This window comes from Anarrhichthys ocellatus, unplaced genomic scaffold, assembly GCF_004355925.1.
Source record: "Anarrhichthys ocellatus isolate YVR2014 unplaced genomic scaffold, GSC_Weel_1.0 scaffold81, whole genome shotgun sequence".
NCBI classification, from domain to species: Eukaryota; Metazoa; Chordata; class Actinopteri; order Perciformes; family Anarhichadidae; genus Anarrhichthys; species Anarrhichthys ocellatus.
Window position 1 is genome coordinate 1,275,514 of NW_022280111.1, and position 22,647 is coordinate 1,298,160.

The window sequence follows — 22,647 nt, forward strand, 5'->3', positions numbered from 1 at the left end:
GTGTGTGTGTGTGTGTGTGTGTGTGTGTGTGTGTGTGTGTGTGTGTGACCCTCAACCTTCAATGGTTGCGTTACAGTAGCGTCCTGCCAGTAAAACTGCGATTTCAGTCGGGCATTAGGAGCATCTTCCAACTGCCCCAGGTCCTTGACTTAGCTCTTCTTGCGTGTTTGCGTTTCTTGGTGAGAGTGCATGCGGCGGCACTTGTATGTTCATGTGTTTGCAGCCCAGACCCTAGGAGGTCTTTTTTTTCTCCTTTTTTCTGCTTCCAAACAGATGTCTGATGTCATCTTGTTTTTAAATAGCCAAGAGGGGGGGAGAGAGAAACTGCATACTCCGCATGGATAGTGCTTTGCTCTCAACCATATGCCTCGATGTGCGATGCTATTTGTCAACGTCAGCGACTGTTTAACAGTTTGAAGAGGGGTTAAATGTGCCTGCCTTTGCTGTAGTAGCTGAAGTCCGTGCAGGATCTTAATAGTGTTATCCCACAAATCCTCCTCTGGCCTCGATGGTCAGCGGAGTTGCTAATTGAAAGTTAAGGCTCTCTCCTCCTAAAGGTACTTCACAGCATCATCATTCTGGTTTTATATTTGATTTATTGATTGAAGAGGCTTATAAGGTCTGACCTTTGGAAGGTCAAGAGGTGGACTTTATTCAGTGCTGCGGAGCCCACACGACACAGCTGAACAAACATTTCAGGCCATTTTAAATCCACCATCAGCCTCGGACTACGTTAGGGTCTATATGAACAGGTATTCTCTAGGAATCTGTTTTAGTAACCTAGTTACTATCCACAGCACACACCCAATGCACAATCGACCCGGTGGCATAATATCTGCCTGGATTGTTTCATGAATGGGAAAAGGCCCGCTCGCTTCTGCACGTAATCCTGTTGCTGTGCCCCAAATCCAAATCTATTTCATGCTCCAATTTATTCAATTACCAAAAATACACTTGAAGAAGCTGTGTGATAAAGCAATAATGAAGAAGCTTAATCTAAACATCTGCGTCTATCCAGCCCGTTGCTATCATCATCCGTCTCATCCCCAGCCCCGCGCTCAAATCCGCTTTCACAACACTGATTGTATTTCACAAGCTCAACCAGATTAATTATTTTCCATATTTTGCAAACACTGCACCGTGCACGTGTCACCCCCCTTGTCTCCCCGCATGCGTACAATTAGCTCAGTTCGTTTGTGTTGCAAATACAGCGGCCCTGGCGGTGCTCGGCGGCCTCCCTTGGCTTCTCCTGCCACGCAGCGGAGAGGAGAACCCAGCCGAGGAGTGATCAAAAAGCCTCCTCCTTTGGCAGGCAGATGCTGAGTAAACACAGGAGCAGAAGAAACTGTCTCCTCCTGCTTCCGCTTCGCGCCTTCATTATTTCTAGAGTCTGCTGGCTGGCGTTAATGAAACCCCATGTAATATTCATTTAATTCCCAGTGTTTACTAGTTCATTAGGTTTTAGGATAGTAGTTGATCTGATCTCCAGGGGTGGCTAGGGAGAGGAAAGAAGCTGACTTTGAAGATTTTCCTTTTTTCCAGTCGCCGGCATCCCTTCCATTTATTCATACGTCTCTCTTGATCCAGTCAGAAGACCATTCACAGTTCTCCCACTCACGGAATCGTAGAGCTTCTGCTCTCATTTCTACATCTATGACTAAAGTTTGAAGGCTGTTTTTTTGTATTGTGGTGCAGCGGTACATCGAGGACCCAGTTACTGTCATCATCCGTATGACACATATTTTAAACACACCATCTGTACATAAAACAGGCGAGTAGAGTGCTACTTCCTGTGATGTATGTAGATCGAGGAATCTAAGCACAAAAAAGGTGGCTGAATGTAACCCTGGTTGAAGTTAACCACCGTCATAGATTGAATGTGTTCTCAGACCAGAGCACCTCCAGGCCTGTTGAGCTCCCTGGCTCAGGGCGCTGTGTTACAGACGCTGTCCTATGCACTTACAATTAACCCACACAGCCCTTTGGTCTGGGGCTCGCTCTGCAAAGGTCTAACCGCGGGTTCATCGATTGCGACGTTGGCTCGTCAATGCCATTGAGCGCTGTAGAAAAGGTCTTTCTGCTGAGCACACAGGGACACAGCGAGTGGCTTTTTCATCAGACAAAGAGGAAAGATGAAACTTGGTCGCAAGCTCGCATTTTAAAAAATGTGGTAAAAACCCCCAAGTGCCGTGTCATTGCTTCCACGCATTATTCTCCCACCTGGCAGTTGTTGAACTCCTACTATCATCTGCATTTATCCTGCATCATTAGGATGATTGTTTTTTTTCCAAACCAGTATTTGTGGGGATAAAGCAACAGCGTAGCTCTAATGATGTAAGTATTAAAATGATCATTAAAGATCTTTGGTGACATCTCATTATGTGCTAAAAGTTGTAGAAAGTAATTGGAGTCACATTTAATTTTTTCAGACAGCTATCTCCCATATCTATTTCCTTGTTGGCTTTCCCAAACTCTTCAACCCTTGTACTTAGCTGCACACTGTCTCTTTGATCTCACTGTGTGTGTGTGCGTGTGTGTGTGTGTGTGTGTGTGTGTGTGTGTGTGTGTGTGTGTGTGTGAGTAAGTAGTGACATCTCTCAGACAGGGAAAGTGTTTCAGAGAGCTCGGGAGGCACCGTCTTCCCATTATGCACAGCTTCCTGTCTGCCTCCAGGCGAGCCTTCTAGCAGCCGATCTGTTTGAATTCAACTTAAGAGAGACTGGCGGGGGGAAGGCTACGGAACTGGAATGGAGAAGATGGGGTGAACAGCAGTCATTTTAAAAAAGAAAGAAAAAAAGAAAGCAACCGAAATGAAGAGCATTTTCAGAAAGTAACTGACGGGGGAAATCTATCAACATGCTTTGCTAACTAGTCCCAGAACAGGATCAAGAAAATGAGATCATCTACCGTGGTCGCTCCAGTGGAACCCATTGCACACGCTCCTATTATTCTGCTGTTCTGCACTTTCTCAAATGTTGCACGCCTAATTTAGCACATTGTAGGACGAAACCTGCGCGGCTCAGTTACTGTCTCAAACAAACATTTTGTACATTTTCTCTGCTGTTGTCTTGAATTACTCTCTGTCTGTTGCTCAAGTAAAGAAAGAGCCAGATTTGAATCTTTCCAAACGAGCCCATTGAGGAGCGATTGTTCAGCAATTCCCCTTTGCATACAGTGGGACTTCCACTGGTGCCTGATGAAGATTAAACCTGATGGAGATTGTCAATGTTGGCTCGAGGATGTGAAGTGTTTTGCACGATGCCGTCAGTCACGTTGCAGTCGGTGCCTATCGGAGTTCGTTAAGCTGGGCACTCAGTGTGTAAGTAGACATACATCTTGATTAGATTATGCCCAGGGCCCGGCCACAGAGATGCATTGGGGTAAGTCGGCTGCAGTGGCTTCCCTTCCCTGTGGATGTAATTGGAGAATGCTAATATCTCCTTTCCCTGGCAATCTCTCTTTCAATTTAGGTTTGTGACAAGCAGCATCCAAGCAGTTTGTAGCCAAAAAAGGCAATAAGAAGTATATGATACATTAGATCTGTATTAAAAATTTCTACATTCAATCCTCTCATTTTTCGCACAAGGCTGACTTTGTAGTCCTGAAACCGGTTTGAAAACGTGTGAAGTGCCCCGCACCACACACACAGCTTTTACTACCGTGATCGGTTGTATTATTCCTGTTAATTTATAAATGATGTGCTAAAAATAGCCGCTGCGGTAATGAACGTGAAGTGTGCTGGATTGCCAGAGGCAATATGCAGTGTGTACTGCTGTGGAACAAAGGCACATTTAAATAGAATTGCTGCAGTCAAGTGGGCTTCCTCCTTTTTTTCCTTGTGTTTTTCTTCATTGTGTAATTGCAGTTCTTAAAATTCAGTGTTTTCTCCGCCACAGAGTATGAACACTTCCCATAAAATACTTGAGCTTGTCACAGTTTCACTCTTCATCGTGTAGCATGAGTAAACTGAACCAGATCAACGTCAACGTCGAACCCAGTTATATTGGATTTTCAGTACATTCAGGTATGCAGCGACCTCCACTTTAAAAAAGACGGTCAGACTCTCCCCCTCGCTGTTCTGCTGTATGTTCTAGGCATGTTCAAGAGCCAGTAAGAACTGACTTCAAAGTCAAAGTGATCTTCCGGTAAATCCGATTGGCAATTTCACATTTATTCAATAAATAGGCAGTCTGTCAATAATAAATAAATAAAAATAAATAAATTACAAAATAAATAAATGTTCAAATGAATTCAACAAGTTAGTCAGTCCATAAACAATAAATGAATTAAGGTTAGACTAAATTAATTGATATTAAATAAAATATATGATAGTGAAAAAATATATATTTTTGATAAAATATGAAGATATCAAGATGTAGATCGTACATCGCGGCATAGCCTAAAAATATCGAGATATTATTTATAAGCCATATCACCATAGCCTTAATTCACAGCAACATTGTTAGCCCTAATTGAATTGAAAGAGTATGCAGTATGTGATGCAGTGACTTTCCATTGGTGACGGAATACCTCTACATGCATTGAGATTGATGCTAATATTAGCATGCACACATGATGTCGCTGCTAATGTTGACATTCTAACCAAGTGTGACAATATCGAGCTATCTGAGTCTGAGATGTCCTATTATAAGCCACCCAGGAGAGGATAAACCCTTGTTATTCAAGTAACATCATGGTCTTCTCTTGATGACTCATGGCTACATTACAGGGCTGACAACTTTTACCTTGTATTTATTTTAATTGTATTAAAAGATAAATGCTGTGAGCAGGAGTAGGATTTGGTGGAATTTAAGAATGTGAAGTGAGTTCAGAAGTTTTGTGCAGAAATATTAGATAGGCATCGGTAACACTAGATGACGGGTTTGTTTTCTCGCTCCGTTCGTCCGCACAGGGCAGAACACCATGTGCCCAGGCAGGGAAAAGCCTGTTATGTATGGGACGACGGAGGCCCGACCTTGAACCCAACACAAGGAGCTATTTAGCCTGGACCCCATCACCATTTGTCAGCACTGATTGGACAATAACCAAAGACACATTGCTCACCTGTGAAGGGACGCCATAGTGCTCCTTCCCACTGACTGGATCACACCCCCTGCAGCTCGTCTGCCCCCCCACACACACACACACACCCCGTCGCCCTGCTCAGCCTCGTCGTATAGTTGGTACAGGGAGGGCCTGGCTGTCTGGCGCGTCGTGCCGTGCTGCTGCAGTCTTATCTGTTGAAAATAATAGACTCAGAGGAGATGGGAGAAAAACAGAGAGAGAGGGAGAGGAAAGTGTATGTCGGGGGGTGGTGGGATGTAGCGACCGACATGTGACCAGCCCAGACCAGCCTGGGCCGCTGCTGGTTTTTGCCAGGAGGGTCGTCAGTCCGTCCAGCTCCTGAGATGTTTTTTTGGGCTGCAAAAATTATTAAAGCGCCCCCGCCCCCCCCCCCCAGATTTTTTTTCCCCCCCCCCCCCCCCCCAACTTTCCGTGGAGCCAGACAGCCGCGCAGCGTCACCACCTTTGATTTCAAATGCAGCTTGCTCACTGGAATGAAAAATGTGTACTTAGCAGAACCAAGAAGAAATGCATGGCCGGAGAGAGAGAGAGAGAGAGAGAGAGAGAGAGAGAGAGAGAGAGAGAGAGAGAGAGAGAGAGAGAGGGAGAGAGAGAGAGAGAGAGAGAGAGAGAGAGAGAGAGAGAGAGAGAGAGAGAGAGAGAGAGTACGCATGTGTTCAATTACTTGCGTGTCAGAGAGAGAAAGAGATTCTTAATTTTATTTTTTCTTCCAGTGCAGAAATACAGCCCAGTGATTGGTTACAATAGAATTTGCTGGGTTATGAACAGCTCGAACTCAGTATGTTTGACAAGCAGAAGTCAATCAGCAGAATTACAGACAGTTCATTGGGGGCAAATTTACTGTTTGGTTGTGTGTCTGCTCAACAGAGGTGTTTGCGTTATGAATTTCCAGCTGTGATGTGCATTTTTTTAATGCAGCAATATGCACACATGCTCTGCTCCTCTAACCTTTCTCTGTCGGGAGGGGAGAAGCAAGCAGCAGCGTAACAGTCCTGATCTTAATGGCATATTCTGGTGGGGCTTGGCCTACATGGAGTGCTAGCGGTGCCTCTTCTTAAAAAAACAAACAACAGGAGACCCAACAGTGCGGAAGACATATTAACCACACAGTATAAACATGAACACAGAAGGCACCAGTTGGCCTACTCTCAGACAGGAGAAGTGGAGCCTGTGCTCATGGAGCAAATTAGCGAATAGCCTCGCAGATCTGCAGACACTGTCAGCTGAGCTGATAGTGGTGGGGCTGCACAACTTTGTGTCTGCTTCGAACTTTCCACAGAGCAGGGAGACGAAGGGAGGGAGAGGCTGTCGCCTGTTACTGTGAGTGAAACTGTGCTGCATCAGGCAGCGTGCATGGCTTTAAGGTGGCCCCATTTACACTTGTCTTATCGAGTGTCCGGAAAAAATCCAGATTTAATACACTTTCCTTTACCGTTTGCCAGGATCAAAAATCTGATTACGATCCACCTAGTTTTTTCCCGGGCTATATGTAAATCAAGTCAGCCCTACTCTGGTCCACAGGGTGAAGGTAGTGTTTGGTGACTGCCAAGAATGCTAGAGGAAGAATTAAGTCCTACCTAAACTCCTTAGCCATTAGAAGTGCTTTTGCACTTTATCCGGGCTGCTGCAGAATTAAAACAATATTAGCTAGGTAGCAACAACTGCCCATAAACTAACATCATCAGAGGGGACAGATGCATGTCAGTGGCTCGTTCCACAGATTGCTTACCGACGTAGTTACAGTTGGAAGGGGTATGCAGGCTTACGTACTGTATGCATCTTGGAGACACGGATGCTTTTATGCCTTTTCAACATCCGACTTGAGTGAATCTCAAACAGCTTTCATGTTTTAGGCCAATCCTTTGATTCGGTCTGTAATCGGATAGCTATCAGATCAGATCCAAGATGCATAAAGTGTTCAGTGATTCCTGTAGGATCTCAATTCTAACAAACTGCCATATTATACTGTGTCATATACAACTTCCCTGCCTTGTGTGTAGCAGTTCCTAATCCAGTCCTCAGCACCTGCTCTCCTGCAAGTTACCGATCCATCTTTCCTCTCACGACCTTGATCCGCCTACATCGCTGGCACGCTTCTTGAAGCGGTAGGAGCAGATGTACCTGAACAGTGTCAAGCATCGAGTGTGAGCTCTTAAGTAGTCTGATGTGCAGGAGTGAAAATACAGAGCAAAAATCTTCCGCAGGACGTGGCGTACTTGAGGAGAGAAGCGGGAGCCACTTAGCAGCACCATGGGAGGTTTTATTCCAACACAAGAACAAGAGCTGTTTGACTTTGACTGAAACGCATGGATTTCAACTGATTTGAGCTTTACTGGTTTGGTTCTGTATTCTTTTCAAAATCTTCTATTGCAGTATATAGCGTTATACACGTACACATAGCATTCTGATGAACTTCTCTGGGTCGCCATGTCAGCACTAATGCTCAGAAATAGTCCTCTCGGTCAGATGCTCACTGCTCTCAAAGCTACATGGAGCCCTGCAGCCTGGCCCCATTCTTGACTCTGATGATTAAACACACCCAGTGGCCCTTCACCATTTCCCCTCCTCCCACCCTCCGCCCTGGGAAACGCTGTGTCGACAACCCCATCGCCCACCTGCCCTCCCCGCTTCCACGCAGCTGTCAGTCAGCCGACGCCACGGCAATCACAAACAGAACCTACTCCAGCGGTGCATGTTCAGTCAGAGCCCGTCCCATGGGAGGGTCGAGACGAGGGAGGGGGGGTTGACAAAGGAGGTGGAAGCGATAGGAGAAACACTGTGACAGATGTGAAATGTGTTGAGGCTGAGGGATGAAGAGACAGAGGCAGGAGGAAAGACTTTTAACAACAGTCAGACACAGCCAGTCACAGTCACTTATCAAACCAGGTCACTGAAAAACAGCCACGTCATCGTGCTGCAGAACCAGGAAAAAAAAGATTTTGATCCGTTTTGTAATGCACAGAAATGATGCGGGAAGAGAAATCTCTCTATCTCTCTATTCCTCCCTCTATTTCTCTATCGCTCCCTCTCTCCCTCCCCTGTATTTGACTTGAAGCATGAAAGTCCACCCTGTGGATAAAAATAAAATAAAATACATAAACCATGTAATTTGTTCAGTTTAAGGATCATAAGACCTCCGGGTGAATGCGATTAGGTGAGCCCTCCTGCTCTGTCTGCGATTGGTTATAGATGTCAGCTAGTAATCAACCAAGCAGTGTAATCCTTTCTTAAACAGAGGACCGGTGCTGCTCGACCGCCAGCCAATCAGAGCGATCACATGACGCTGGTGTTAAACCCGAAAGTCAGCTTGCTTTCAGGCAACCCAGAAGCCTTTGCAGCCCGGGTCATAAACTGTACCATCTATCCACTTCCATCAGAGAGTGGCAGGGCGCTGCGGGGCAGCAGAAACAAAGCAGGTCATGCTGATACTACCATATCATTTGGATTTTAGGAGTTGCAGCTAAACTGCCGGGTTGCTGCAGGATTTGAACCGGCTTTGATTGTACCAGGTAACGGGGGGAATTGGATGTGTTTCTTCTACTCCGAGGGGCGTCCCACATACACAGCGGCCGGCTGAGTCAGTCTTGGGAGGGGAGTGTGATGCTGCATCCCTAAATGGACCATTAGGGGCATTTCTTTTCCCTCGTCTCTTCTTCTCTGATTGCTCTCGGGTTGAGAGGCGCGCATTCAGCTTGTTCTCCTTCCGCTCTTGCCTTCTTTCTAGTTATCTCATTTCAATAGAGACCATTCCAGGATGTATTGTTGTCATTAGCGGGCCAGATTCCCTCTAAGAGGAGAGCTCTGCAACACGCCGCCACTCATTTGTCCTCATTTGACTTCTCTCCATTATCCGCAAAGTAGAGGTGGCACAATCCCCGCAGGGGCAGCGTTGCATTTTCACCTTGATTGCTTTTGGCTTTCTTATTTAACGTGTTTCTTCGGCGGCGGCGGAGGAGCAGACAGAGCCGGTGTCACACGCTCAGTCCGAGGAGCGCTGCCGCAAGACTACATTTACTGCTGCCGTCTGCAGATCATCCATAGCCTCCTAGAAATGAAACAAGGACATTGTTTTCGTGCTCTAGGAGCGAGGATCGGGTTCACAACAAAGCTGTGGTGGTAGGCTGTGAGCTGGTGCTCTGTAGTTGGGAGTGGACCGGACTGCTTTTGTGAGCGCTTTGTTGCACAGAAGGCCAAGTGTTTGCGTGGAGCAGCCAGGCAGAGGTTTGAACTGAGGATTCAAGGTTTACTCTCAGTAGGGCTGATTATATCTCACAACGTATAGACAGTTAAAGCTGATATGAGCATATGCATATTTATTTTTAGCTTGCATGTACAGCAGGTTGTGCATTTTGCTGTAACATCTAGAAAGCAGCAGCTTTATTATGGCATTTTATTTATATGTAGATATATTTATTTTGTCTACAGAGCATGAAACCGGCAACATCTGTATAGGGGTTCATCTTCCAGTTATTGGTCATCACAGAAGCTGTGAGAGGAGGGTGGTGAGGAAAGAAAGCCTCTTCTTCTTTTGTATTTAACCAAAGCTGGATGAAAAATGCAAAAAAATAATCATGGTCTCAGTATTGAGCAAATTATTAATAATCATTTTAACCAGTCCTAGGTTTTGCATCAGCAGGGTGGCATAGAGCTCACGGACTGTGTTTGTGTTAAAGAGATGGTTGCTCTGGGCCTTTTAGTTTCAAGGCTTAAGTGTATCACACTACACACACTAAGGTGATCACTAGGCTGTGCGTTGCAGACCTCCTGTGCAAACGTACATGTGCGATAACCTCCCTCCTTTTTATCGTAAACCCACATCGAATGTTAATGATTTGCGACCACAGGAGCTTCCTGCTTGATCTCGGGCCTTTCATCTTAGCTGAGGCGGTGCAGCGCACACACACACACACACACACACACAGAGTGAGAGAATGACACAGTTAGACAATCTGGTCTATTTGCAGCCGGGCAACTGGCTGTGGATGTTTCCGATCGGACCCCGTCACTCGGTCAGAGCGGGAATCTGATGAGGCAGAGCGGGGCAACCTCCCCGCTCACAGAGCCACTTCTCGTTACACCACACTGCTTTTTTTAAATAGCGCGTCGCAAGAGAAAAATAACAGCATGTAGAGGTTTATCGTGGCGAGCATGTCGGGTCATTTCTAATCTTTTAGGGTCGCACTTTTTAATCTTTCGGGGCCATAGTGTAATCCCATGATTTTTGTGAGCCATGGATTTGATACATTACGCTGCTTTTGATAAGGAGAGTGTACTTTAAAAAGATGATTATAGTAATAATTTAGAAGCGCTGGCTGCGCTGAAAGCAGAAACAGAAACCATGTTTACACGGTGTCACAGAGACGTCTTATCCGATTCACAGAGTAGTAAGGTTTACCCGTCTGCACCACAGAGACGCTTCCCTTTGCTTTTGGTGCTTTTTCTTACAATGATCTCAAAAATGTACAGTGATAAGACCCCGAAAAACATCCACGCCGTCTGTGTCATAGGTGCATGGCTCGTTTTCTTTCTCCCTGTTAGATATAAAAGTCCCCCAGTAATGCAGTGAGGCCAGTGTCACCCTCCCTGACTTGAATCTCATCACCGTCCTTGTCGCCAACTGAACGGGGCCTCGTGCTTCATACGCAGACAGCAGAGGGTTTCTATAGTTAGCTCGGGACAGGACCACAGCAGTAACGAGGGCTGCTGTTATTCCCTCAGCAGGAACGTGCAGAACGGCGCAGCAGCATTGGCCTGTACTACCGCGCCGCGCAGACAGCGAACATGCCTCCCTATTGTCGGCCTGTTAGGGTGATTCACTGCTGGTCGATTTCCCTTTGCACAACGCGCTGCGGCTCAGTGCCACGTCCGTGGTGACATCACACGCGCACATCTTGCCATATTAGGGGACGTGATGGAGGGAGCACGTCCCCGTGCGGTTCAGTCGTTGCAGCAGCAGCAGCAGCCCTTCTGTGCAGCATCACGATCCCACGGTGTCCCATCCTGCCACTTCACGCTCGAGCCTTCACAAGCTTGGCTGAATGCACCATGCACACCAGCTGCACTTCGAGCTGTTAGGTCACAGTTAACTGGCATCTTCCCCGCTTTTTACTTTTCCACGCTTCTTCTAATTCACATGCTTTTGTCGACGATCCCCCTCCCTTTCCCTTTCCACAGTTTGTCTCTCCCCTCTCTCTCTATCTCTGTCTGTGTCACTGAGGATGGAATGCAGATCTAAGATCAGCAGAGTGTGTTATGGCAGAGCCGTGGAGAGCTCAGAGGTATCTGCAGAGAGGCTATTACAGTAGCAGTGGCAGCTGGAGCAATGGGGGAATAATGCACAGTAGAAAATGTAGTGCTGCGCCACCGCTCCGTTGTGCTTACTGAAGGCTGGTTTAGGGCCCGACAGCGCTACAGCATCACGATGCAAGATGCCGATGGAGCGGGGTTTGGGTTGCTAGCTCCCTTGCTAGCTGCCACAGACATTGCTCTGTTTGGACAGGAAGCACACACGAGGCTAAACGGGAGCAGGGAAATGTGATGCTTGCGTCAAGACGAGTTAGAGCTAATCAAAGGGGCAGTTTTGTTAATGTTTGTTGCAGCCGCTACGTGCGTGTTCTATGCACGTGTGTGTGTGTGTGTGTGTGTGTGTGTTCAGGGTGTAGGATTTCAAGACAGCATCCCAGAGGAGACGTTAGCATGAGGCCCAGAGGACATGCTGAGAGTCAAAGTGAGGCATTTCTTAGGCAAACTACAAATGCAGAGGCATGCACAAGTGGACACATGCGCATATGCAACACACCTTCATCATCATCTGCAAAAAGATGTTTCTCATGCTCATCACACACTACCCCCCCCCAAATCCAGCATTTACATTTCTGCTGCTGCTTCACTTTGGATTTGTGAATGAAGCGCCGCTCAGTTCGTGTCCAGGAGCAGGTCATGAATAATGCAGCGAGTTTTTCTCTCCAGCTGCGTCTGAATCATCAGCGAGGCTGTGTCCGTGTGCTGAGGTGATGGGAGGCTTTTGTTTTGATGTAAAAGCAGAGAGGAGAGGTCACTTGTGTGAGCTTGCTGCATCACAAAGACTCCAAAATGGTCTTTTTCCTGTCTTTGTTGTAAATAAGTATATGTGTTCATTAAAGTGGGCATTAGCCGTTAGTCTTGTTTTTGTTGTGCGGGAGCACTTCCGCTGCATCTTTGGCGCTGAGATGTTTTTTTTTGTTGTGGTCCATTTGCAAGAAATCACTCATCACGAAACCAGTTTGTGTGGCTGATGCCGTTCATCTTTTATCTTGGATTTGTTGTTGATGAAGTACAGGAGGTGATGGGGGCATTTCTTTGCTTGTTCAGATGTGGTGTCTATGCTTTCAGATATTTAGAGGGATGCACTTCCTGTGTTATTTAGTTTTTTTTGGGGGAAATCATAACCATACCAGGAACTTACAATGGAAAATCTAAATACTTGTTGTAATCGAACATTAAGTGAATTAGTATTGTTTTGGTTTGAAATGCAGGCAGTTATCAAAGCTGCATGAAAAGCTTTTGACCACTGAAGGGGAGGAAGTGAAATCCAAAGTTACTTCCCAGCAGCAGTCATCAGTTGTTGCTACAAATTCAGCACAAACAGGTTAATAAAGATATTGATTAGTGCACCTTATTAAGAAAAAGTTGAATAGGTCAATCACTGATTGTTGCTGTCTGGTATTTGGCGATTTTTCTGTTATTGGACCAAGTTGTGTTATTATGTCATATCTGCTATTCAATCAATCTTGTTTTAATGTAGTAGTGATGCTTGAGAGCACATTCTGTACGCTTAACTTCTGCCATATTTGAACTGTACAGCATGAGCTATGCACTGCGCTCATACATCATCCTGTCTCTCCTTAAAGCTGGCACTTCACTGTAGTGAGATTATTCAGTGTTTGACATTGGCTTGGGCAGTATTGTTGGTTTTTAGAAATCCCGACGGTATGATTCTCAAAACGTCATAAATACATACGCTGCACATTCTTTGATGCAGTATTAATGTTATGTGTTGTAATGTTGTGTATTGTAGGCCGCAGCAAGCGCCACCAGGTCGGTCCCTCTGGTGTAACAAGGCAGCTGAGCTCAGAACGATGGCGACTGAGTGTTTCGGGTTTAGTTCTCTTCAAACGACCAAAGCAGTTCACACCTGATTTTATTCAACGAACACAGACAGTAGTCGGCCTACGCAGTTCTATAGGTGTGGACTTACGGCCGCGTGCTCGCTGTGTGTGTGTGTGTGTGTGTGAGATAGTGACAGAGAGAGGTGGAGGAAGAGAAGGTGGACTAATGTTTCTAGTTAATAACTTACTCTTAACACAGCTTTGTCACCCACTCGCTCTAACCAGTGATATTTTCTAGTAGGCTAAGCGTACTGGACCTGGAACGAGGTCGGTCCACCCATCCATCCCTACGCAGCCTCCGCTGGAATCTCATTCTACAAAAAGTAAAATAGTAGTAATGTTAGTGGAGCCTGTCTTTTATATGCAATTGTGCAGAAATACTTTAAACACAATGAATAGGCATGCAAAAAAAAAAAATCTGCACAGCATCGGATGTTGATTTGGATTTCAAAAGTCAACGTAGTGAATGAAGCTTCCACTGAACTATTCGGTACAGCCCCGCTTCATCGTATAGTCTGCTGCATGTTTCAGCACCATGGACAGAGACCGAAGGTCTAAATATCATAGAGTCATTTGTTTAAACTAAATAAAAGAATAAAAGAAGGCATTGAATTACATATTAGTTTTTAGTAAGAGGAAGAATTCAGATACTTTACTGCAGTTAAAGTACTAATACCAGATGGGGAAAATACTTTACAAATACTTCTGCAAAACGTTAAGTAACTGTGTCCAAGTATTATCAGTCGAATATATTTGAAGTTCATTGTGCAGTAAAATGTTCCCTGTCAGTGTTTTACTGTTATATATGATGTTTCTGGCTCAATATTACTGCTACATTAATGTACATGTTGCATTTTACTGCTGTAGATGTTTAAGTTTGTGCTAATTTGAACTCCTTAGTATATTGCTCGTTTAATCTACAGCAATGCATCAGCATCGCTGTCCTGTGAGAGAACTACATATCTCTAAACAGAGCCCTGTTTTCCTCAAACCAAAGCCACACCCTTGTATATTGTACAATGTATATGACAAGTATACATATTTATACATACAAGTATATGTACACTGTACATATACTGTACATTTATTACACTCAGCCTAACCCGGATGGTCTGTGAGACAGTAGGCGGGGACCAAAACCTCCTCTGTGGTTCAGTGAAATAGCCAATCACACGTGAGGAGCCCTTACCTTGGCCACTGAGCAAGGCTGTCAGCAGTGATTTATGAAGCCCTTTGAAATGTATGGAAAGTTGTCGCGTACAAAATGAAAGGAATGCTTCACAGAGCTCTTTCCTTTCCTTACCAAAATGTCATTATTATTTTGGAGAAAAAGTGGGAGAAATGTAGGAGAAAAGTGGCTTATGAATAATTGATTCTCAACAAAAGAATGAATGCATTAACGCACAGTCAGCCCTCCTCTGTGACAGCCGGACAATGATAAAAATGATTGATAGCTCTTTCTTTTTTTTTTTTTTAAATATGGCACTCCTGACTGTGAAGTTAAAGTCACAATATGTCCAACAGAACTGCCGTTCATAAATTCAGACAGAAGTTAGACATGTTGTTATTGTCTCTCTCCATCCCTTCATGTCCATTGTACTGTGTACACAGACACAATCTGTGAAACTCTGAATCATTTATCAATGCACTACTTTCAGCACGCTGTCTGGCTCCTCATCGCTCTGCCTTTGCACACACACACATACTCCCACTATTAATTTGGAAATACAAACAGGTCATATCCAGGCAGGCCGTGTTGTTAATCTTGTGTCATCCTGTTGTTTATAAGCATTGCAAATGATGATGATTTAAGCACCTATATCCACAAAGTAATCAGATGCTATCAAAATGGAAATGAAAGATTGCCTATGGCACTAAAGGAGTCAAGTATTGGATACTACGTTGTCTGTGTGGAGACTGCAACCTTCTAAATCAAATTAGATAATCAAACAGGATTTTCACTGCATGAGTGTGTGTTTTTTTCGAATGCAAAGACCTGTTTATCTGCCTGTATTCATACTCCTTGCACATATTCCCTGTGAAATCTAAAGGTCACGTGACGATTGCATGCAAAGTTACAGGAGAGCATTAGTCAGCCATGTTATAGAGCATGTAGAGTCTGTTGCAATGAGAAGAGGGAGTGGCGCTGCACCCTGCTGCTTAGTCCCATTTCTCTCTCTCTGTGCACGTGCGTGTGTGCGTGTGTGTGTGTGTGTGTGTGTGTGTGTGTGTGTGTGTGTGTGTGTGAGAGACAGAGACAGAGCAGGCTTTCATCAGGTTTTGACAGGGACTGAGGCCGACAAAGTGCAGGGCAAAGTAAAGTGAAGCGATAGACTGGAGGCTTCAGCTCCGGCAGAGATGAAGCACCGTGAAGCTAATGTTTGACTGATATCTCACATTTCCACCTGTGCTCAGGCAGACACGCTGTACAGTCTCTGGAAATTAACTAAGCATCAGCATGCACACGCAAAAGTGATTATTTTTTTTTAAATAAATCATTATATGTACAGTGTATTCAGAGAATCAGAGAAAATCCAGTTCAAAGTGGACCAACCACTAAATTCCACTCTTTTGTCCCCTGTCTTTGATCTACAGGAAACGAAGTCCATCTGCATCCAGGGATCCAAACCAAAAATACGACCAAAGGGAGGGGGGCGACCACTCACAGTATGCCCCGACGGACGGCGGCATGCCCAGATCACCGTCTGACTATGGGGATGGGGACCATCGGCGGGCTCCGCGGGGCCCACACATGTACGCAGACGCGGATGCGGCACGGACCGGCTACCGGGACCGGCGGGGCCCCGGGCGCTGGCACTCCCAGGAATACCCGCTGGACCAGGAGCTAGATGGACCACCCAGCGAGTACGACCTGCAGCGTCAGCGCCAGGAGGAGTTCCAGACGCGCTATCGCAGCGACCCCAACCTGGCACGCTACCCTGTGAAGCCGCAGCCCTACGAGGAGCAGATGAGGATGCACGCCGAGGTGGGCCGCCTGAGGCACGAGCGCCGTCATAGCGACGTCTCACTGGCCTACACGGAGCAGGATGACCCAGGCCCCATCCGGCTGTCCCGACAGCATCTCACCGAGCGCCGGCCGCCTATGGTGGGACAGCGCTCCTACTCCGTCGACCGCTCCTCACCAGGGCCCATGGGTCCCGGCCTTGGAGGCCACAGGACCTCCAACCACAGCCCCCCGACGCCGCACCGGAGCCCCGTGCTGGGTGACCGATCCGGGGACCTGCGGAGAGGCGACCTGGGTGATCCCATGAGGAGGCAGCAACACCACTTAGACCCCAGTTCGGCCGTCCGCAAGACCAAGAGGGAGAAGATGGAGAGCATGTTGAGGAATGACTCTCTCAGCTCGGACCAGTCGGAGTCGGTGCGCCCGCCACCCCCCAAGCCCCACAAAACCAAAAAGGGAGGAAAGATGCGGCAGGTGTCGCTGAGCAGCTCGGAGGAGGAGCTGGCCACCACACCAGAGTACACCAGCTGTGAGGACGTGGAGATAGAGAGTGAGTCAGTCAGTGAGAAAGGTAGGGGCCACATACAGCACTGCTTCTTCCTCTGTTTAGAGCTTTATGTAATTCTTCTCATGCTTTTTCATCCAATTATAAAGCCTTTTCTAGTATCATACTGACATAATGTTGTTTAGAAAGAAAGATTTCAGTTCATTATGTTTTAATTATTGTTGCTGTCTCATGTTGATATTGATTCTTGCAGCTGTTGACTCAGATATAACCTTCAGATTCCCCAGTCTACAGTCTCTACACATGCTTTGTGTGTTTGTATGTCTTCATGTGTATTTGTATGTGTAAGGCTCATTATTTTTGATAAGATTGTATTTTATTTTTTTTAATAACAGCTTAAGATCCATTAAAAAACGTAAAAATAGATGAAAACACCACTTTTACACTTTGTAGATCCACAAATATATGTTTTTGTTTTCCTTAGAGTGACTCTGGTGCACAATCAGTCGCTCATTTTATATTTTCTCTACTTTTTTCCTCATCAGTTTCTACTTTCGTAACTACTACTAAACTGCGGTGAACAGTTGATTATTTCTTCAGAAGACACAACAGCTTCATGTGTATGATGATGACATTGGTTTAAATAATCTCTGCTTCTCGAAAACACTGAGCCTTACGTCGATGCAAAGCAGTGTTGCGTTTTACGTGTGTTATCTACGAACATTCTACTCTAACAGCTCCGGTGCCTGTGAGGAGGAGCCAGCCGGATCAGCTTCAGTGTGGATGGGTGCTTTATGTGTATGGCTGTGACTTTGAAACAAATGTAAAGCTACTGTGTTTGCTGGCATCTTGTGGCACATTTGGCCAGGTCCTACCACAGCTGTGTCACATGATCGGCCCTTTCTATCGGACAGTGTTGCGTAACTGACAGACAGAGGGGCGCAGGGAGAGGGCCGGGGTGTGGGTGTCTAGTGAAATATTAATTGCAGTGTGTTTTATCGAGTAGCTTTATATCATCACTGCTGCATACCAATGAATATTATTGTGATGTTATTAGAATAAAGGTAATAGAAGAGCAGAGGGTGATTATGTGTTTTCCTGCAGTATGCTGCACCTCCTCTGTAAACCTGGGTCTCCACACTGCTTTGCTAGCACGCTGATGATGTCATTCCTGGTACAGTGGCCCGTCACAAAGTGGAAGTAGGACTACGGTTCAGTCCAGCTGGGAAGGCAGCAAAAGCTGATGGTGGTTGTGTCCGCCTGTCCTGCTGTCTGCTTACAACAAGAACATCAGACCTCTCATGGCAAATGTCCTACCTGCTTGGAAAAAAACAAGCGCACTTGTCGAATTGTACAAGCGCGCACTGGCAAGCAAACAGTCAGAGTGACTGAATTAAATGCCGCTTTGCATAGAATCAACATCAAAAGCAATCGTTAGGCTGTTAGCTTCATGACCGCTCCCCCCCCGCTTGACAGTTGTCGTAATTGCAAATTGATTTTGTTGTCAAACCTGTAATTACGGAGGCCTTTGCTTTAGAAATGGTAAAAGCAGCGAACACCGAAGAAAGAATGAGGCGCAGTTGACAAATGGTGGAATAAAGGATTGAAAGGAGGAAAAGTACAGTAGCACAGTTTTTCTTTTGTCGGTAGCAGCAGACCCAGAGCTGCCATATGCTCCGGAATGTTTAATCTGGAGCAGAGGGGAGGAATTCAGTCGGTCTGCTCCATTATGTAACTGTTCTCCTCACCAAAGGAAGCGGCCCAGTGATAGCGCTACATTATTGATGTGGGAGTTTCCAGGTTTCCAGGTAGCCGCGGTACAGAAATAGAGAGAAGAAGCGGGCTGTGTTGAGGGTCAGAGTTTCTGTTGTTCCTGTCTGCTTCTGTCTGCCTCCTCCACAGGTCAGCCTGCGTAGGAGAGAGAGGCAAAACAAAGGACAGAGCTGAACTTTTGACCCGAATAAGTTGAGCAAACCACACCAGCTACAGCACACACAGGGACAGCTGATTACACGCAGCTATCTTTGGTCTTTATTTTCTTATAATTGTCACTTTCATTCATTTATGACACAATTAAGGCTCCTGTGATATGGCGCATGCAGGGAGTCTAATAAATGGTTCAGTAGAACCGTGTATTAGTGTTCCTGTTTGCACTCTGTCAAGTAGACTTAATTATATAACGGACAGCCGAGAGGGGATGCAAACTCCAGGCCTCAGATTTGGACATGTGACATCCTACCGGCCATCAACAAAGATCAGTCAGTTTTGGCAGTACAGAGAGTTTACAAATGGAACTAATTTAGCACCAGGTGTTTTTTTACGCCAATTGTGATTTACGGCCACTGTTCATTCTAAAGAGCTGACACAATCAAGAAATCTCCCTGCATGTACTATCACATACAAACCAAGCACTCTACATCCGCTAACCCTCATCCGAAGCGAGGGTCAAAGGGCGGATGGTGTTTGATGCTGTGCAGATTGTAAAGCCCCTTGAGGCAAATCTGTGATTCGTGATATTGGGCTCTATAAATAAAAATGGACTTGAAAAAGTCAAGGGAAAAAAAAAACAGCCAGAGCAGCAGAGCAAAGAACACCAATTATAATTGCATGTGAGGCCACAACTGACTCCGCCAGAAGATGGGTGTGTGACAGCAGGCTCAGGCCAGAGGAAGGAGGAGGGCCTGATGGGATGAAAAGGAAGGGAGACCAGGGGGAGGTGGGGGAGGAGTCTGGAGGGGAGAGGGTGTGCCGGCTGTAATGGGCCTGGCTCGTGCCTGCGAGTGCTGGAGACTGATTTATCGCGGTGTTCCTCTCCCCGTGTTTTCCTCTGTATCGATTCCCCTGACATGCCGTCTCATAATAGTGCCGAACAGACAGAAAAGGAGAAGCTGGCTGGCTAACTACGGCAGAGAGGTGGACGGTGCGTCGTGACAGCCTAAGTTACATCCTCATCAATGCTCTTCTGGGATCGGTTTTTGCACCTCAATAAGTCTGTTCGGTTCATAGTAGCATCACCATGTTTTGTGCTTCACAGTAAAAGTTAGGTATGGGCCCTTTGTTTCAGAATAAAAGCTCTTGTTGTGAGATCTGCCTCTACCAGGGGCTTAACGTGACACCGTATCACCTTCCCAGCGTGGCGACTATGTTTAAACATACACACAGTCTCACGCCTGCCTCTTTCCTGCTCTCGCCCCTTGAATTGTAGTAAAAATAGCATCAATAATTAATGATCCAATTAATAGTTTACACTGTTTTTTATTGAGCTGTCAAAGTGATGGAAAGCCTGCTGGTGGTGAACTCCACCACTGCCTGCTCTCTGCCTCTGTCCTGAATCAGCACTTTGCAGGGGGTCTCAGAGTCGGGGGGCGAAAACGGCAGGGCCGGGCTCAGACTGCTGATGCTCACAATTTACGGCCGTGATGAGTTTCCTGCTCCCTGAAAAAAAAAAAAAAAACACACACACAGTGCCTCGCCGGGGATCAGTGCCCAATTGTGATGTGCCACTGTTAATAAAGCTTGGGCGAAAGAGAGGCTGGATGCAGCTCCGTGTTGGCGCCCACTCAAATTCTTTTTGACAGATGTGGAGGGTGGGCTGTGGGAGGAGTGTGATGGGAGGAAGAGCAGACACAGGTGGAGGGGAAACTGTGACCGATACAACCTTGAGATAAGCTGCAAAAGCATCTGAATTGATCTATTGCTCCAAAAAAAGTCCAAAAAATGCAAACTTCACATGTTTACATGATAATGTTTCTTCCTCTCCCTGATCATAGAGGCAGGCCTTAAGCTGTTTGCACTATCATGGCCACATTAGGCAAGTGAGTCGTTCCGTGGAGAGTGTCCACCACGCTGAACTGGGCTCTGGTGTTTGTGCCGCCGACAGACTAGCAGCTGGGAGGCGAAGAGGGTAATCACTGTTGTCAGCTGTTGGTTAGAAGGCCGCAGAGGGCAAAGCCTGTCCGGGGACATCCATAATGTTTTATCACAGCGCATAACTGTGTACAGTTAGTCGTTTTAGCACTCCCCTTGACTGATGGATGGATAGCGGTGATAGAAGAGAGAGAGGGGGGAGAAGGACAGCGTGGTAGTTTGGCTCAGACTGACCTTGCAACTTAGTCACAACTCTGAATATGAAGAAGGATCGCAAGTGTGGAAATGTCATCGGGAGGTGTTTTACTCTGGCTGGTGTGGATATAGATTAGATTCATTATAAAATAAACATAGTAAATATAGCAAAGCTGGAGGTGGATCTTTTCAGCATCACCCCAAAGGAGTGCAACATTTTGTAAAAAATGAAAATGCACAACTTCTTACATTATATTGGAAAAATATTATGAAAATCTAGGTCCCAACTTTATAGAATAATGTTACGAAAAATATACCGAATCAAAATACGTCTTTGTTTCACACATTTCTTCCCCTTTACTGTTAACCACATTGCCCTTACCAGATGAATTGTGGGGGAAAAGGGAATCAGACTGGGCAAGAGACATGATCCAATGAATCTGTTAACAGGAACTTGTATCAGCAATCACTCTGGTGAACAATGTCATGATACAGTAAGTAACAAGGGACAACGCTGTGGAACTTAAACTCAAGTTGTAATAAACCTAAATGATCCCTTAAAACAAGATCTGTGTGCATTTCTCCATCAGCTATGTTTAAGTGATGTGGCTATATTTATTCACAGTGGCACTATCTATACACCACTCTTCTTCCACGCAGCTTCTTCTTCTCTACATTTCTCTACATCCCCCCCCCCACACACACACACACACACACGCACTACCAGAAGCATATGCAGGCTATTTTTATGCCTTTCCATCAGAGTCCCCTGATTTCCCCAAGACTGACTCCTCTGCCAGATAATGCTTGAAGGATGCCTGTCCTGTAAAGGTCCATTAGGTTCTGCAGCTCTCTGCAGGGGAAGTGAAGTGTGTGAAGAGCGATGTATATGGCCCCGGGGGTTGTGGTGTTTTCAGATGACCTTCCTGTGCCCCTGGCCTTGAGGTTCACTACAGCTACGTACACATACAGTACACATAGTACATACTTTCACGCAAACACGCGAGTACATCCATGTATAAGTGGAAGAGTAGGGTCGGCTCTCTAAACTCTAACTGACCTTTTCATGGGAGCAATTTCACTTGGGATTGTTAAAATGTCTCGACCGAGTAAGCGAACAACATTTAAATGTCCATTCCGCCTTCGTAACATGACGTTTAATGCAGAGATGTGCTTGTCTCTCAGGTCTCAGTCAAACAGTATCTCCCTGACAACTGAAACGATTCCTCCCCGTGTTCACGCAGCCTCAACACTCAGTCCTCTTAACCTCCACGCTGCTCTCCATCGGGACTCCAACAGCCCTGACTACATTCACTGCGTTTCACTCTTTCTAATTAGCTTATATTTGTGAAGCCTCTTTATCAAATTGAAAGCACACTCCATCTCTCTTCTCGGTGCATCCCGCATCTTGAAAACAGGTCGGTTCTTGCATTCGTAGCTTCCCACCAGAAGAAATGCTCCCAGCGGGTGGATTTTGTCTCATAAGACATCTGCGTCTCTTGGGTTTGTTTTAACGGAAGCATCGCGTCTGCAGCAAGAGATGGAGCTATAGGTCTTAAGGGTCCAACCACCATCAGTTCCTCTCTAACCCTTCTGCTGGATTGATGAAACAATTCAGAAAAAGTTTCAAAGAAATGTCCCAGGAACCTCCGTCCTGTAGAACCATTACAGCCGCTTGCCCAGCCTGCGTGTCTCAGGGCTGCGTGTCCACTGGTGCCTCCACAGAAGCGGCAGTCAGAGCCGCATCTTTAAAAGCTGTCCCCCGGTGCACTTTGGATTGAGGTCAGTTAAGGCTGTGCGGCACTGCAATCTGGATCCTCAGTTAAACATATTAGAGATGTGCCCTGCTCCCCCCCCCACTCTGCCTGCCTGCCTCCCTCCCT

General features: G+C 46.1%; 1 protein-coding gene across 40 annotated transcripts in view; it reads left to right on the plus strand.

Annotated features, from left to right (window-relative positions):
• rims2a (regulating synaptic membrane exocytosis 2a) overlaps nt 1–22,647 on the plus strand; it is a 129,304-nt gene that overhangs the window by 44,874 nt on the left and 61,783 nt on the right. For all 40 annotated transcript variants that reach the window (XM_031874426.1, XM_031874422.1, XM_031874455.1 and 37 more), the window contains one exon: nt 15,828–16,768. In XM_031874426.1, coding sequence (XP_031730286.1) covers nt 15,828–16,768 — 941 coding nt within the window. The remainder of the gene's footprint in view (nt 1–15,827; nt 16,769–22,647) is intronic.